The following is a 16,227-nucleotide window of genomic DNA, read 5'->3' as shown; positions in this document are numbered from 1 at the left end:
TCTTTTGGGAAAGTGTCTTAGGCTGAGAATTTATATTTATCCCAGACGGTTATTTTAAATAAGTTAGGTACCCAAATCCCACTGTAAGAGAGGAGTCCCTGACTCCTTTAGGTACCTCAGACAATCCTAGCCTAAATGATGGCGCCAATGGTGGCTTTTATGGAAAAGTTGACAACTCTAGATAGCAGCGCTCCAGGACATTACTTTAATATTATTAGCTACTGGACTTCCACAGCCCTTCCTGATTATTCTGAGTCTCTCCAAGTCAAACAACATAGTTTTGTTTTGTTGTGCAGGATGCATTTGTCAAACCTTCATACCACTCCAACAGTATGCATGACCTATAGATATAAGGCACCTGAACAGACTCAGAAGTGTTTGTGATGGTGGATGAGGTAGCTGCTAGAAACCTCTGCTGGCACATGGTGGAAAGCCTATCTTGTTCCTCCTCCCCCACCCCCCAATAAATAAGTCTGAGATAGCCACCCTACAAAAAAAAGTGTGTCTACTCACCCCTTTACCCCACTTAAAAAAAAATGACAAAAGTGCTCATTTATAAATTTTCTCAGCTGCCTGTGTACATTTGGATGAACGATTGTGACAACAATGCAAACTACCAATAATTCCCAGCTGATTTCACAACCACAATTTCTGCTATTTCAAACTTCAGCTGCGGGATGTCACAAAAGATGGCATTCCAACATTGTTGCAATTTGCCACTGTGTGTCCATGTTACTGGCATCTTCTAGAACCCTGCCACTACCAAAGAACTTTAAAAAAAATCAGTTTGTTTTCTGGTCAGTGGCTATATTAACTTGTATCCAACAAATACATATTCCACACAGCCCATCTGGTTTATACTGGACAATAATTGACTTTCTATGCTCTGACCCTTCGTGAAGCTCATAGACATGCAATCCACAGAATTAATGGTCCACAGGAAACTACTGAGTATTAAGGGACCCTGTGGATTTTGAAGGGGAAAAAAAATGGAAAAAATGCCATTGATGAAAGGATATGTTTAATGTAGAACAAAATGTTTAGTTCTTTGTAACGACTTCCTTAAGCAATAATATGATTTACTGGAATGAACAACCATTTTTATTTGAAGAAAAAAAAAAAAAAAACACACACCCTAGAAAACTATGTGAGCCAGATATGTAGCACCGTATTTTCCTCAGAGGTAAATAAATGTATGCAATACATAAAAGTGTATAAATGACCAAGGCTATTTATTAAGAATTTCAGATGGAAACAAATTCTAGCAGCAGCAGATTTGAAATGAGCATGAGATTTTTTTGTAGTCTACATTATTTTTCTGCCTCTACAAAATATTGCATTGTCCAATATATATTTGACTAAACTCTATGTTGTGCTTTGTCTGTGTCAAACACATTCTTTATACGTTTCTGATGGAAAATTATAAAGCCTTTTAATATTTTAGTTATATGAATCACCCTGTCAAGCCGTATTACCTTCGGAAGTTTTCAATTTAAAGCACAACATATGCTGATGTGTCAGTGGTAGGTTTAAAATATTAAAGAGCTCAAAAAACCTAAAGCACTTCCTCTCTGTACAATATTGGTGAATATAGATCTTTACTATATATTTTAAACATGGAATAACCTTTTCTTTTTCTTTGCTATATATAATATGTCTTTCAAAATACACTGTCAGTATTTGTATTTGAAAAATACTGTACAAAACACCCCATACTATAATTATTTTGTATAAACTTTATACATTTTATAATATCTATTCTTTTGGTCTATAGTAAACATATAAATTGATTAGATTAACCACAGTATATGACAACACCATGGCCTTCTGAAATTCACCAGTGTTTCTCACATTCGTTTTCAGAAGTCCACTTTGTAACAGAACATATGTTCAAAAGCAGGTAGAGAGAAAACAGGATAAAGTTCAGAACAATCAGTTCAAGACATGCTCAAAATAACATCACTAGAAAAAGTGCGGTTTGCAAAACAGTGACTCTCCTAACTGAATAAAAATGATTTTAAAACAGCAAGATATAATCCTCAGAAAATATATTACAAAAAGTGGAAAAATGAATAGTTAATTAATCACAAAATGGGACTCGGAGCAATGCAAAATTAAATGAAAACTAAAAGAAAAACTCCTCTAATTTCAACATCAAATCTGATTTGATACTTTTTAATTTTGTTCTTGTATCGACTAATTGTCCTCTCTCTTTCATACACACATTCTGTTCCAGGGATGCTTTCACCATGCTCATATCAATGGGTCTTTTATTTATAAGACATTAAAACTCTTATTAGGTAGGGAAGTCATCCTATGTCCACTAGTAACACCCAGGCAGCATGCGCTAGTGTACAATAGGATTATTGCTTTAGGTACAGACAGTGCAAAATACACACTCTGTATTCTATTAATAGTACTCCTATCTATCTGGCGTTTGTGGAAATAAAAGGAGACTTAGTAGATATAGATAAGTCATAATGGGATCTCTAATGAGCAGACCTAACTCAGTCTAACAGCACTTTAAATCTGAAGACAGCTATCACCAAAACTTAAAATACAACAAAAGCAATCTATAAATTAATATTTCTGTAGTGTTGTACTGAATTATTGTTTGTGCACTTCATTAGCATGTTAACTTTTCTGATTAGACATAATTAAACAATAGCTTGTTACTCTTGAAAACTGAGATCTACCTTTTTTTAATTGTTATGGTTTATTTTTACTGGGACCTTTGCAAGTAAATGGTGAGGATGAAACTGTTTAGAACAACATAAAAATCCTAATCAGAAGCAGCACTGACCAAAGAAAAAAAAAAAGAGAAGTATACTATGGCAGTTCTTAATAGTCCAGGTAAAAATGTGTCACCCTTTGAAGAGGGGTTCATGAAAACGCTGAGATGTGCACACACACGCATACACAAATGAAAAATAATAATAGTAAGTCAGTTTTGTTTCTGCTTCTGGTAAAGTGCTGATGACAGACAGGTTGGTTTGGGTGTGGTGCTATCAAACAGGAAACACATTGTCCATCTATTAAAATGCCAACCCACAACAAAAAAGAAGGAATAAAAATCGCCATTTACAGGGGCCCGTGCCGAGCTTCATACTTCGCCAGCACGTTCTTGCATTTGCCCAGCTCTTTCCGTAAGTCAGCCACTTCTTGGCGGAGGGCTGAGTTCTCTTTCTCCAGGAAAGAGGCGCGGATGGCAATCTGGTTTTCCTTCAGCCTCCGGGCGTCTCTCGATCGCTTGGCAGCCATATTGTTCTTTCTACGTCTTGCCCAGTATTTGTCATCCTGCTCATTAAGTACATAAAGAAAGAGACAAGATATTAGATTTCAGTAAACTAACAACTCCTTAAGGCACAAGGTTTCACTGTTAACCATGCTGCAGTCTCTCAGCTCCGAAGCGACTTTAACTTTGATATTTCACTGGCCTTCGCTGCTTTCATTTGCACATCCCACTGAGCAGGGACAATATCAGTAATTCTTGGGGCAAATACTAAACCTATGTGCAATAGTCTCTCAAACGGGCATACACGTAGGCCTGCCTATTTAGCTAAATGTCTGCACTAAGCTCACCATCATGGTATCTTGGTTCTGAAGATCTCCAAAGAATAATTAATAAGCACCTGGAGCCCCACTGGCAGCAGGATACCACTCAACCTGATTACCCCAGTGAGGAGCACAATCAATCTGAAATGGGGACTGTGTATAGGAGTCATTGCCAAGTCAAGGGATTAAGGGCCCCAACCCACTTCCACTGAAGTAACTGGGGATTTCACGGGAGCTAAGGGACAAAACCTGATCCAATGAAAGCAAAGACCAAATCTCCATTGACTTCAATGGAGGAAGATCAGGTCTTAAAGGATATAAATTTGTGAAGCACATGCCCTGGCCTGGAATGCCCCACCCTGGCTGGGCATGCTCTCCACTGTGCCGATTGGCTGTGTGAGCCACAGTCTCTTCTCCTCAGCCTCACTTCACTTGCTCTCCACCCTTCCTTCTCCACCCCATCCAACTTGCCGCTTCTCCCTTCCTTTGCTTTTTGTTTAGATTATTACCCCCCTCCTTTTAAAAAAAAAAAATTAGTAGTCATGGAACCCTGGCACTCACATGTGGTTTGCCATCACACTTGTTCGCTCTGCTCGTATGGTGCATCTCCTTCCCCTACCATTTGTCTGTCTTGTCTAATCAGATTGGAAACTACAGGGCAATGACTATCTTCTACTCTGTATAATCAATGCCTAGCACAATGAAGCCCAGTTATCAGTCACTGGCCTCTAAGGCACTACCAAAATACAAGTAATAATAATAGGCCCCTGGAACAGATGTCCTTGGAGAGGCCACCGTGCTGGGTTTGAGACAGGGGGGGAATGGGGGTGGACTGCTTTTGCCTCACAGCCGCACATACGCTTTCAGTCATGTGCCTATGCGGAGTGCCTGCCAGCGTTTGTCCCAAAGTGCCTCAGTATGTTTCCTAGGTTAACATGTACTACAAGTATTATTCATAAAACTCGTGTTGCCTTCAGGAATTCAGCCTCGTTGGGCATCAAAGGAGACAAATGACCAATTAATTGTACCGGATTTTGCCCCTCACTTAGCGTGAAACAGACTTCAATGAAATAAGCATTAGGTAGTTTCAGTGTTACTTTGATCTTCCCAAATTGGAAGCACACCTCTGGGTGACTGGCCACATGCTGACAGGGTCCAAAAAATGAACGTCATCCATCTGCAGCACAAGGCCTGTACGCTAATTAAGCCGCACTCAGAATACCACCTGGCAAGAACAATTTAGGTCAAAATTCTCCTCTCAGATCCACACAGCCCATCTCGGCTCCCATGTTCTGCCTCCCTTCCAAGGGTGGATTCCCCATTGCACACCAACTGGGAGCAGAATAGCGTATCAGTCCTGAGATTTACCCTGAGAGGAGAATTCTGTCCTTAGGCTGGATTGAACTTTTCATGTACCCCTTATGAAATATTTTCTCCCAAATTCCAATGGTTGGAAACAGAAGAGGCAAATCTTTTAAACGCTGCAACTGCCCTCCGCCATCAGTCAGCACACTGGGCTTGCTGTACAGGACTGCTGTTCTGCACCTTGTAACACAATAGTGCAAAGCAAGAGGAAAACACTTCCCATTTTGCTTTGGTTGCATTTTATATCCCCATTACATTCACTTTGCACTGGTGTAAGTGACTATATCAAGTGCAGGGCAAGGGTGAGTTGGGCCCAGTGTATTGAAATCTCCATTTACCTGTTCTTAGATGGGACCCCCAAAAAGTCCCTTAAAAAAAGCAAAAAGCCATGACCCCAAATCTTGGTTTACAATTTCCCATCTCATTCCTCTCCACAAAAATCAGCTTTAAACAATCTATTATTGTGCCATCTAGACCTCATGCATCTTTATTTTAACAAGCTGCAATGGCAAATCCCTTAATCCAGCCTGAGAGAGGCCAGGCTGGCATTTCAGAAACACGTGCAGTCCAGAGACAATTGACTGGCCTAATCTGCTTACCCTTCCCTTCCCAACAGCCAATCCTCACGCCAGGACAGAAAGAGTGCTTGGGTCAAGCACTCAGTTAACAGCCAAGGGCAACCAAATGTGATGATCTAGACTCGAACCAGGACCCTGAGTCCCTATTCAATCACACACTGAAAACACAAAGCCTCCATGCATGGAGGATACTACGTTTTCAGTTGTTGATATGAAATATTCCAAGAGCATCTTGGCTGACAATTTTCTTTTCTTCCTCCATATACTATAAATATAACCTGGCACATAACGATTCTTTGGAGATAACACAATAACAATTGACACTCTGGGTCAAATTCCCGCTTTCCTTACACCTGGTAACCCTTCTGATTTTGAGCACCTTTTACATAGATAGGCCCCCTCAGCCCAAAGATGAGTGATCTCAGTGGAGTTTTAAGAGTGTCCCCATAAGCAGAATTTGGCGTAGTAATCACATGTTATCAGGAAATATGTATAAAGGAAGGCTGGAGATACTATGGAGAAAGACAGTAACAAATCATTTGGTTACCACTTGACATGTGACTTATTTTTTTTACACTTTAACTATGATAACACCTGCTCCTGACACCACTTTCCTGAGGGATAAAAATAGCAAATGATGACAGACTTGTCCTCTACTGCCATCAGCCTACTGTAAACACAGACCAGTTCTCTGTCTACATGGGGCCTTATCCAAAGCCCACTGCAGTCATTGGAAAGATTTCCATTAATGTCAATTGGCTAAGGATCTGTCTCATGGGAAACAGTAGCAGCTCAATGCCTTGCAATGCTGCATGGCGCTATGTCCTCACGGAAGCTGCATTATACAAATAGCATTTTCCATGTAAAAGACAACTTGCCCAGGTCTTCGGTAAAGCATGTCCCCTGATCATGCTACTGGGGTCCCTTCTTTCTGGTATTGTTTTTGTGGCTCAGAGATGGGAGGCAGGTGGTGGGTTTTATTTTATTTTTTTTCAATGTTATCTTTCCCTAGATAGAACTACATTTAAAATTCACACTTTTGAAACCCTGACAATACGGTTCGTTAATGGGATTATTCTCACCACAGATATTCAATCAGATTGGAATGGTGCAATGCAATCACATTCATGAGACCGCTTTCTGTTTTTAACAGGGCTGTTGTCAAGTCCTTTTTAAAGTTAGTTTTTAATTTACTCTGTGATAGTCTTAGAAGCTTGAAAACGCTTCTTTCCCTGCTGGTATCAGTCTGTGACTTTTGGCAACCTTCACAAAAAAGAGATTAAATTATCACGCCTTGTCTGTGTGCTAGCGTCATCATCACTGATGTGAGGATGTTCTGAGAACAGGATTCTTAAATACTGCTGCAGTCAGCACAAAAATACTGTGATAGTGTAGGTCCTACCTAAATAGCCAATTCTAAAAAAAAAGCCTCAAGCCCCTGAAGAGTATTATATATTTTAAACTATACATTTAAGTGTGTGTGTATTTATTTATAAAAATCTATATAGCAGCAACAGTGTTCTTAGGCACATTACAGACAACTTCAAGGAGGTCAAATTATGGGCCTGAACTATTTGATTTAGGATCATTGTATTACATTTTACTAGACTTAGTTTAGCCCCTTCCACCGACACTTAGCCCTGGTCTACACTGGAGGTGTGTGTGTGTGGGGGGAATTAATCTAAGTTACGCAACTTCAGCTACGTGAATAACATAGCTGAAGTCACAAAGAGTCCCGTGGCACCTTGTAGACTAACAGATGGATTGGAGCATAAGCTTTCATGGGTGAATACCCACTTCGTTGTCTGATGAAGTGGGTATTCACCCACGAAAGCTTATGCTCCAGTAGATCTGTTAGTCTACAAGGTGCCACAGGACTCTTTGTTGCTTTTTACAGATCCAGACTGACACGGCTACCCCTCTGATACGTAGCTGAAGTCGACGTACTTAGATCGACTTGCAGTGGTGTCTTCACCGCAGTGAGTCGACTGCTGCCGCTCCCCTGTCGACTCTGCCTGCGTCTCTTGCGGCGCTGGAGTACAGGAGTCGACAGGAGAGCGCTTGGGGGTCGATTTATCGCATCTAGACTAGACGCGATAAATCAATTCCCGCTGGATCGATCGCTGCCTGCCGATCCAGCGGTAGCATAGACATACCCTTAGGGAAAGGGTCATTTCAGCATGTTGTTTGTCCTTTGACTGTCATCAACAGAATTAAGGTAGTCTCAAGACTGGTGCACAGCAGAGACAGCTTCACTCATCATTTATCAGACACAACTGCTCAGTATTCATTCATTCTGGGTGAATTTCATACAGAGGCAGGTAGCTTTATGCCCCACTTAAGGGATTAGTGGGGAATATGTAGTGCCTCGTGCCTCTGTCCTGGGATCAATTCCCCTTTATGGGAATAAAGAATAATGGAGATCCCAATTGAGAACAGGGACCTCACTGGACTAGACGTTGTACAGACTTACAGTAAGAGATGGTTTGTGCCTCAAAGCGTTTACAATCTAAGTAGACAAGACAGACAGACAGGGAGGGAGAAAGGAAATATCATTAGCTCATCTTATACATGGGAAAATGAGGCTCAGAGAGTGAAAGTGACTTGGCCAAGGTCACACAGGACGTTTCTGGCAGATCTGGGGAATGGTATCCTGATCTCCTAAATTTCAGCCTGGTGCCTTAACCATAAAGACATCCTTCCCTTCAGACCTGATCAGATCCCAGTCTCACACCAATTTTTTCATTTGCATATTTCCACTGGCTTCAAAGGAGTCACTCCTGATTTAAGTCAGTGTATGAGAACAGATTCAGACTCCAAATCTTCATTTGAGAAAAGAGCTTCCACATTTTGTTCCCTAACCGCCTGGTCACCAGTTCCAATTTACCTTCAGATCTTCTGGAATGAAGACTTTACGGGCTTTTTTAATCATCGGCTGTGGTTTGAGCTCTTCCTCAGAGAACTTGCGTTTACGAGGGTCAAACATCTCCTGGCCAGGAATGCTGGAGAGAGCAAGATCTGCAGGGTCAGGTTCATAACCCACGGGAACTTGGATTGTCTCAGGGTCGATGGGACTTGGCGTGTTACGATTTGTTGGCAAGATCTGACCTATAGCAATAGAAGACGGGTTCAAGATGTGTTATAAAATAAAAAGCAAATAGGCTCTTTGCATTTGGGTTTTAGAGGGTCTCAAAATACATTACAAGCAATAATTAATTAAGTATCCAAAACACATCTGAGAGGAACTCTGTTTATTAAGCATAAGAATATCCATTTTAAAGAGGGTTATATAGCCCCAGAGAGACATCTCGAGTTGGGAACATAAAATATAAGGTTCCTAAAATGTATGGACATTGAACAGGTTGGCCTATGTTACTTAGCCAAGGTCACAGAATTAGGAATAGAACCATAGGCTCTGACTACCAGTACCCTGCTCTATGCACTTGACTAAACAGTCTTTCCCACTCTTCTCATAAACACATTTGTTTATGTGCCGCTTTTAAGTAAAGGGTAAATTTGATTTGGAATCAAACAATATATCATGTTTCCAGCAGCACATACAATGATTGGTGTAAAAGCTATTGAGCTTTGTTAAAATACCTCATCATTGAGTGCAAAATATGACTGTACAAATTCTACTTCCATCGTGAAATTAGAACTATGGCGACCGCTTAAAAATAACCTGCAAAAGGGAAAGAATATGGGTTTATGCCCATTTTTTTTTTTTTTTTTTTTTTTTTTTTTTTTACAGTTTTATAATGTATGAAAAGGGCCTGTACCCAACAGAGGTTTTAACTTCTTGTTTTTATCTTAGTAAATAGTGATTCTCATCCTTCGCAATGTTTGATGGCTTCTGTGAGAACCAGATAACTGCTTCTTTGCAGAGGTGGGGGAATGCCTGAATCTTTAACAGAAAGAGTTTTTTCCTCCCAAGTGTTTTCATGGCGTTTAATAGGTATAAAAAACAAAAAAGAGTTTTAAACAATCTGACTGAAAAAATCTTTTCCCGTTTCCACTGCTCGGGTTTCATTTCTTCAGTCCTATTTAGATTAGGGAAATTTGCACCAGCTCAGCCACACCAATGGAACTATACAGGCGTAAACTGCTAGTGTGATGCATTTGTATAGAATCATAGGACTGGAAGGGACTTTGAGAGGTCTCTATCCAGTCCCCTGCACTTTTGGAGGACTACGTATTATCTAGACCATCCCTGAGAGGTGTTTGTCTAACCTGCTCTTATAAATCTCCAATGATGGAGATTCCACAACCTCCCTAGGAAATTTATTCCAGCACTTAACTACCCTGACAATTAGGAATTTTTTCCTAATGTCCAACCTAAACCGTCCCTGCTGCCATTTAAGCCCATTGCTTCTTGACCTATCCTCAGAAGTAAATGAGAACAATTTTTCTCTCTCCTCCTTGTAACAACCTTTTATGTACTTGAAAGCTATGTCATGTCCCTTCTCCAGACTAAACAAACCCAATTTTTTCCATCTTCCCTCACAGGTCATGTTTCCTAGACCTTTAATCATTTTTGTTGCTCTTTTCTGGACTTTCTCCAATTTGTCCACATCTTTTACTAATATGAAAACTATTACACATGCAAAAAGAAATGTTATGGACTTCCGTTCATCCTGGGCCAATCTTGCAGTCACCATCTGGGCAGTATTCCTATTGAAATCTATTATAATAACATAGACCAATGTTTCAAAAAATATTTAGGTGCTATGGGTAAGATTTTTCACAGGAATCTCAGTCACTTAGGAATGCAAGTCTTATTGACTTCAGACTTAGCTTAATTTAAGGGGCTTCTATTTTAGAACATGTTGGCCATCATTATTACACTTACTAGGTCAGTAAGTTCATTATCACTTTAGAGATACGACGGCTTTCATAATAACTTTACTAACAAACTGTTACTTTTCATAACATCTTCATATTTCTGTACACAATTGTAATATTTACTGTGCAAATTAATACCCAAAATCATCACTATTTTAAAGGTCGTTTCTAACTGCAACTCAAGGGATTTATCTGCAGCATCATTTGTTATTATTCTATATAAACAACAACATTGTGGGTAAATTGCATAAGACAAGGTTTTGGTCTCAGAAATCATGGCTTCAGTAACACCCATTTTAAAATAGCACCAATAACAGATTCTAGGAAAGGCTGGGAAGGATGCAGGAGAAGAAAAAGGTGGATCAAAGTAATTTTTTCCCCCAAAAAAGAAAAAGAAAATCGGAGACAATTCAGTTATTAGTGTTGTACCAACCGTGGAGTGTTTCCTTCTCTCTCTAAGGATGTGGCATGCTGCTGCCAAGATCCCATTGTTAAAAACTGGACATTTCCTGTTGTGGTTCATTAACAAAACCAGAAAAAAAAATGTATCCCAACACATAACCACATGGATGACAGTAACCTAGCAGACAAATCTACCAGTAATAACTGCAGTTACAGTGTGAAAATCATGAGAGGGCGCACACAGCATGCATGCTGCTATGGAGAAGTTACCTATTCCGTTTCAGAGCACCACTGGTAGTTGACTTTTCACTGTGATGCATGGTTAGTAGATCTCTTTTTTCATTGCTATGTAAAGAATACTCAAGTCGGATGTATTTTAGCAAGTGAAGCAAAATGAAGTTGAAAGCTTAATGGAAGAAACAAGGCACACTCGTTTTTTGTCTGCTTGAAAGAATTTCATGAAAAAAGATGTTCCGTTTCCCTGGATACACTGGATGTAGTCTGAAACAGCTTTGATGAAATCATTTTTGCCTAACACATTTTATGTCTTTTTTAAGGTTGGGGTGGGGGGGGAACCCAGCTTATTAACTCAGTAAACCAAAGGCACTTGTTTGTAGTTTTATTGTAAATGGATGGCTAATCTCATTTCAGATATATGAGGTGGGGGCAGAAACAGGCCTATTTAAATGATTAAATGCAGGCACCTTCCTTTGATGTTAGTACATTTGTAACTGTCAGATATTTTCTAACACACACATATAGATCTTGCAAATTTTATATTAAGGATAGAAACAAACCAAAACCATAGCTGTGAATACTTTTACAGTTTCATTTTTGGTGGGGGAGAGGGGTGCTCAAAGAACAGAGTGGATTTTGAAAATGGCCCCTCGCTTTCTAATGGATCTGAACCAAAAACCTGGTTCTAAATAAGTCTGAACTCTGAAATGTTCAATATCTGGATTAAAGATTGATATCTATCTATGGTACTTGTATGAACTCCATTACCATAGCATCTATGCGTCTCCCAGTCTTAAACTCACAGCACGCCAGTGCTATTTGTCCCCGTTTTACAGATGGGGAACTGAGGTATGGAGATTAAATTACTTGACCAAGGTCACATAGGAATCTGTGGCAGAGCAGGGAATTGAAGTGGAATATCCAGAGTCCCAGGTTAGCATCTGAATCACTGGACCTTCCTTAAACAAATCCCTCAGAAACCAAATGTGTTTCTCTGTGTTTATAATGCATATTTTATAAAATAACACCACATAATTCTAGCAGAGATTTGGAAACATTGTATGAATAAAAAAATAAAATTCCTTACGCATTATTGTGACACACAAGTAAATATTTTTCCCATCAAAATTGTTTTTCAGCAGAAAAAAATGGGGTTTTGACAAAATGAAATATTTTGCAAGAAGTGTCTGGGTTTCACAGAAAATTTAGCTTTTTCATCAAAATACACCTCTACCCCAATATAATGCGACCCAATATAACACGAATTCGGCTAGAACGTAGTAAAGCAGTGCTCCAGGGGGTCGGGGCTGCGCACTCCGGTGGATCAAAGCAAGTCTGATATAACATGGTTTCACCTATAACGCACTAAGATTTTTTGGCTCCCAAGGACAGTGTTATATCGAGGTAGAGGTGTATTGTGGCCAAAAAGTTTGGCTTTCATTCAACATTTTCAGGTGAAAACATCATGGGGCAAAAAAAAAAAAACAAAAACAAACACCCAAACTTTTGGACCAGCTTGAGTTAAGCTACTTCCTCTCTTCCTCTCTGCCCCCCCCCACCCATCCACTTAAATTGATCCAGAGAATCCAAACACCAAGGCCCTGATTCTACAACTTCACACAGGTGGACGCATGTGTCGATGCACAGCTCATTCATAAAGCTGTCCAGATGCCCTTAGATGTTCATAAATCACCTAGGAGCCCACGAGCCACTTGCTTTTGAGATGTTTACCACTACATAGGACCCTGTTCTGCACTCCCTTACATTTGGTGTTATTAGTAACACCACTGAAGTCAATGGAATCAACAGGAACGTGCAAGAGGGAAGAAAATCTATTCTTCTTTGTCCAATATTAGGCAACTCTTGGCCTCTGCATCTTTGTATTTATTCTATCTGCTGTTGCCAATAACATTAGCCAGCAACTTGTCTTTGTTAGTTGACTGGCTAACGGCCACTGCATCTACGCAGTGCTGGAACTTGTTGTAACCTAACACGATCGCGTGGGCAGCTTTGGATCCAGTGCAGATATTACTGTAAAATGTACAGTATGTGGGCTCATATTACCTTGTCAGACAACCTTCTTTTCTCTGTTTGCACGGCACTTGGGACTCAGTTCCTTCTGCAGAGTTTGTGCAGGGTGTTATTTTTATGCACTAAATTCCTCCCAATCGGGGACAGGTCAATAGAGAACAGCGATCGAAAGGTCATGGGCCTAGCGGCCAACTAATCCCTGCCTCAGCGAGCTCTGCAGCTGTCACAACATCCAGCGAAAGTCGCTCAACAGACCAGAGAGGCTGTGGTGCACGACGAAAGCCCACGGTACCTGTTGTAAAGGCCGGGCAAACAGAAGGCATCTCACTGCTGGACATGAGGAGACAGAGTCTTTTTTTAAGCACTCAGCACTGGCAACTGGGGCCAAATTTCCAGACCACCACCACTGAGGTGCCTAAATGGAAGCTGAAGCGGCCAGGTTCTCAGACACGCCCGGCCTTTGTTGTCAGTGGGCGCTGATGGGGGGTGCTGAGTGTTTTGGAAAATCAAGCAGCTTCATGTAGGTGTCTAAACGGGAGCGGATGAGCACGGACTGCTTGGAAATCCAGCCCTATGATGGAAGCAAGCTGCGGACAGTGGTTAAAGGAAGCTGCGGAAGTTTCCCCGTATGCAGCCCAAGCGACGTGCCTCAACCCTGACCTAAAAGGAAAAGAACTAGGTCAGCTTTCTTCCCAGAGCCATGCTCAACGTGCTAGTGTAAACAGGGCTCCAGGTCGCTCCTTGCATTTTAACCATGACATCTTGCTCCCAGCAGGTCCACACATGACGCACACCTAGAGTGGCCACCAATCCCTCGTCTTCATTAATGCTTCTGATGTTGCCACACTAGGCGTTAGCAACGGTAGGAACATTTTCAGGGTGGTAGGCTTAGGAGCAGGTGAACAGATCAGCAGTCATGAGATGTTTGGCCCTTAGCCTCTCTGCTACGGTTGCCAGTGGGAAAGCAAATGTGGTGGCAACGCAGATACCTGTACACTGAGAACTGGACCGAGGCCAGCAACTTATGTCACTTAGGTCACCAAACAGGTATTAGAAAGCAACAACTTTTGTCACTGCCAACATTAATTAAGCTTCACAAACCCATCAGACAGGAGAGTATTTTTATACCCCCATTTTAGAGAGTGGGAAACTGAGGCCCAAAATGATAATGTGCAATGCTCATGGTCACAATGTGACTCAGTAATAAGTGTCCTGAGTCACAGGCCCCTTGTCTAACCCTAAGAAACACTTACTCCCAGCTTTATATACAAGAGGTACAAGTGAAAAGAACCTTTTCAGAAGTGTCTCTTGGCGATGGTTTTTTATTATTATTTGTATTGGAGTAGAGCCCCATGGTCCAAAGCAGGACCAGGATGCTGAATTAGGTTGGTACAGCTGATCAGAATATTGTATATACACCGTAATTCAAATTTGCAATCAATCAAAAATAAATCCACTCAGTTTCCTGGAAATTCTCTCTGCATCCCCATTTTTCACCCCGGACTAAAACTGATTGGAAAATGTAAAAAACATGACAGGGAGGGGAGAGGAGAACATGGTCTTGAATTTTTTTTTTCCTGTTGATCTAGTACTTTTTGTACATTTGTACATGGGGTTCAAGGCAATTCTTAGGAGTCCAGCAGAAACAGATTATGTACTTTCAGTTAACAGACTTTCTTATGCAAACTAAAATGTACTTCGGGTTTGTCAGTTATAATACAGTCTGTCAGTTAAACTGACATACAATCTTCTCCCAGAGTTGCCCTAAAGAACAACACGGCAGTGTCAATATGTTTTCCAAGTCTTTCCCTTTGGCAGCTGTCTAGCCATTGGGAGTAGTTCTCTGACCCCAAATCACAGACAGTCCCCGCCTAATCTGTGATCTACTTTTACATTAACTCTTGCATCCCATAGATAAGCACATCTGCGCACAGCTCTACAGTGCAGCAATCAGGACAGAGCTTGCAGACTAGCAGAATGAAGGGGGGGGGAAGTAAAAGGAAGACTTAGGAGCTTGGTAATTATTTTAGGGCAATCTCCCACTAACTAATGTAACTGCTAGCTAGAAATGTGATTATGTTAACAGAAACTAAACTTAATAATATAAATGTGAAGATAAGCACTAATAGTGCTTTACTGAAATAGAGACAATTATATGGAGAATAAGCACATAACCTATGCTTACACTAAATAGAATAAAAACACATAGTACATGAGATATCAACCTTTATACTTCAGGACAATACCAACCAATAGCTGCTGGGGTTAGGAAGAAACTTCACCCTTGTGTGTGTTATTGCAAATAATTATGATCGGGATTTTATAGTTTCCTCTGGAGCATCTGATGCTGGCAATTGTCAGTGACAGGAGACTAGTGTATCTGGACCATTAGTCTGATCCAGTGTGGCCGTTTTTATGTCCCAGTCCTATACAGACTGGATTCTATAATATGCATTTGTGGGCTGACCAGTAAAATTTTCTGAAGGAAGAATATCTTTGAATGACCAATGCACCTGCTCTTGCAGATTAATGGCTCCTAAAACATGATGATAAAAGCCTGGCGAGTTAAAAAAATAAAAAAAAACCCAAAAGCCCTTTTAAGACAAAAGTGTTGTTTATAAATTGCATTTGAGTTCTAAAAGAATCACCAGACAGCATGTTTCATCTCTAGGCAGTGTGGACATTCCTGCTTGAGACCTGCATGAAAATATTGTACAATAATGCATAAGCACAAGGTTTGGGGGGGGACCTTGATTTGTGTGTTCCCAATTAATAGTTCAAGTATAAGGAATAGACATAAACTGAAATCTTTAAGGGTGGAGCCTCCAGAGCACTTGCAGACTGGAGGATTGTGAATGACCTGCATGATAGAATTAAAAACTATTTAAAGTAAAATATTATTAAAACAAACAGGCATTACACCTCACATTGCATTTATACTCACATTCCACGATGAAATGGTGCATTCAGAGGTGATTAGTCCCTGGATGGGAAGAATGGGTATATAATCCTCTCTCTAATGGTACCTCGATAGTGAATGACACGCTAATCTAAAATTGGCATACTACCCTTTTTATAATCACTTATAATAATACTCCTTATTTACTTAAATTTTCCTTTTACCATATCTGTATTTCTGCTACCATATTTCATCCCAAAACCCAAATATCATTTATTGGCTATTAATGTCAAACACCATTCTAATTATCATTTGCAT

At 40.4% G+C, this 16,227-nt stretch overlaps 1 protein-coding gene across 2 annotated transcripts in view; it reads right to left on the bottom strand.

The window, feature by feature from the left end:
• Nucleotides 1-1,088: 1,088 nt before the first annotated feature.
• The window catches only part of HLF (HLF transcription factor, PAR bZIP family member), a 47,766-nt gene continuing 32,627 nt past the window's right edge, over nt 1,089-16,227 (bottom strand). Inside the window, exons 3-4 of one of the 2 annotated variants that reach the window (XM_034789926.1) lie at nt 8,386-8,606; nt 1,089-3,300 (exon numbers count right to left, since the gene is read on the bottom strand). In XM_034789926.1, the coding sequence (XP_034645817.1) occupies nt 3,082-3,300; nt 8,386-8,606 (440 nt within the window). In that variant the 3' untranslated portion in view covers nt 1,089-3,081. The remainder of the gene's footprint in view (nt 3,301-8,385; nt 8,607-16,227) is intronic. The other variant, XM_034789927.1, reaches the window with a different exon arrangement.

Source organism: Trachemys scripta, chromosome 14 (assembly GCF_013100865.1).
Source record: "Trachemys scripta elegans isolate TJP31775 chromosome 14, CAS_Tse_1.0, whole genome shotgun sequence".
Lineage (NCBI taxonomy): Eukaryota > Metazoa > Chordata > Testudines > Emydidae > Trachemys > Trachemys scripta.
The sequence above is the reverse complement of the archived record's forward strand: the minus strand, read 5'-3'. Positions and strand labels throughout refer to the sequence as shown.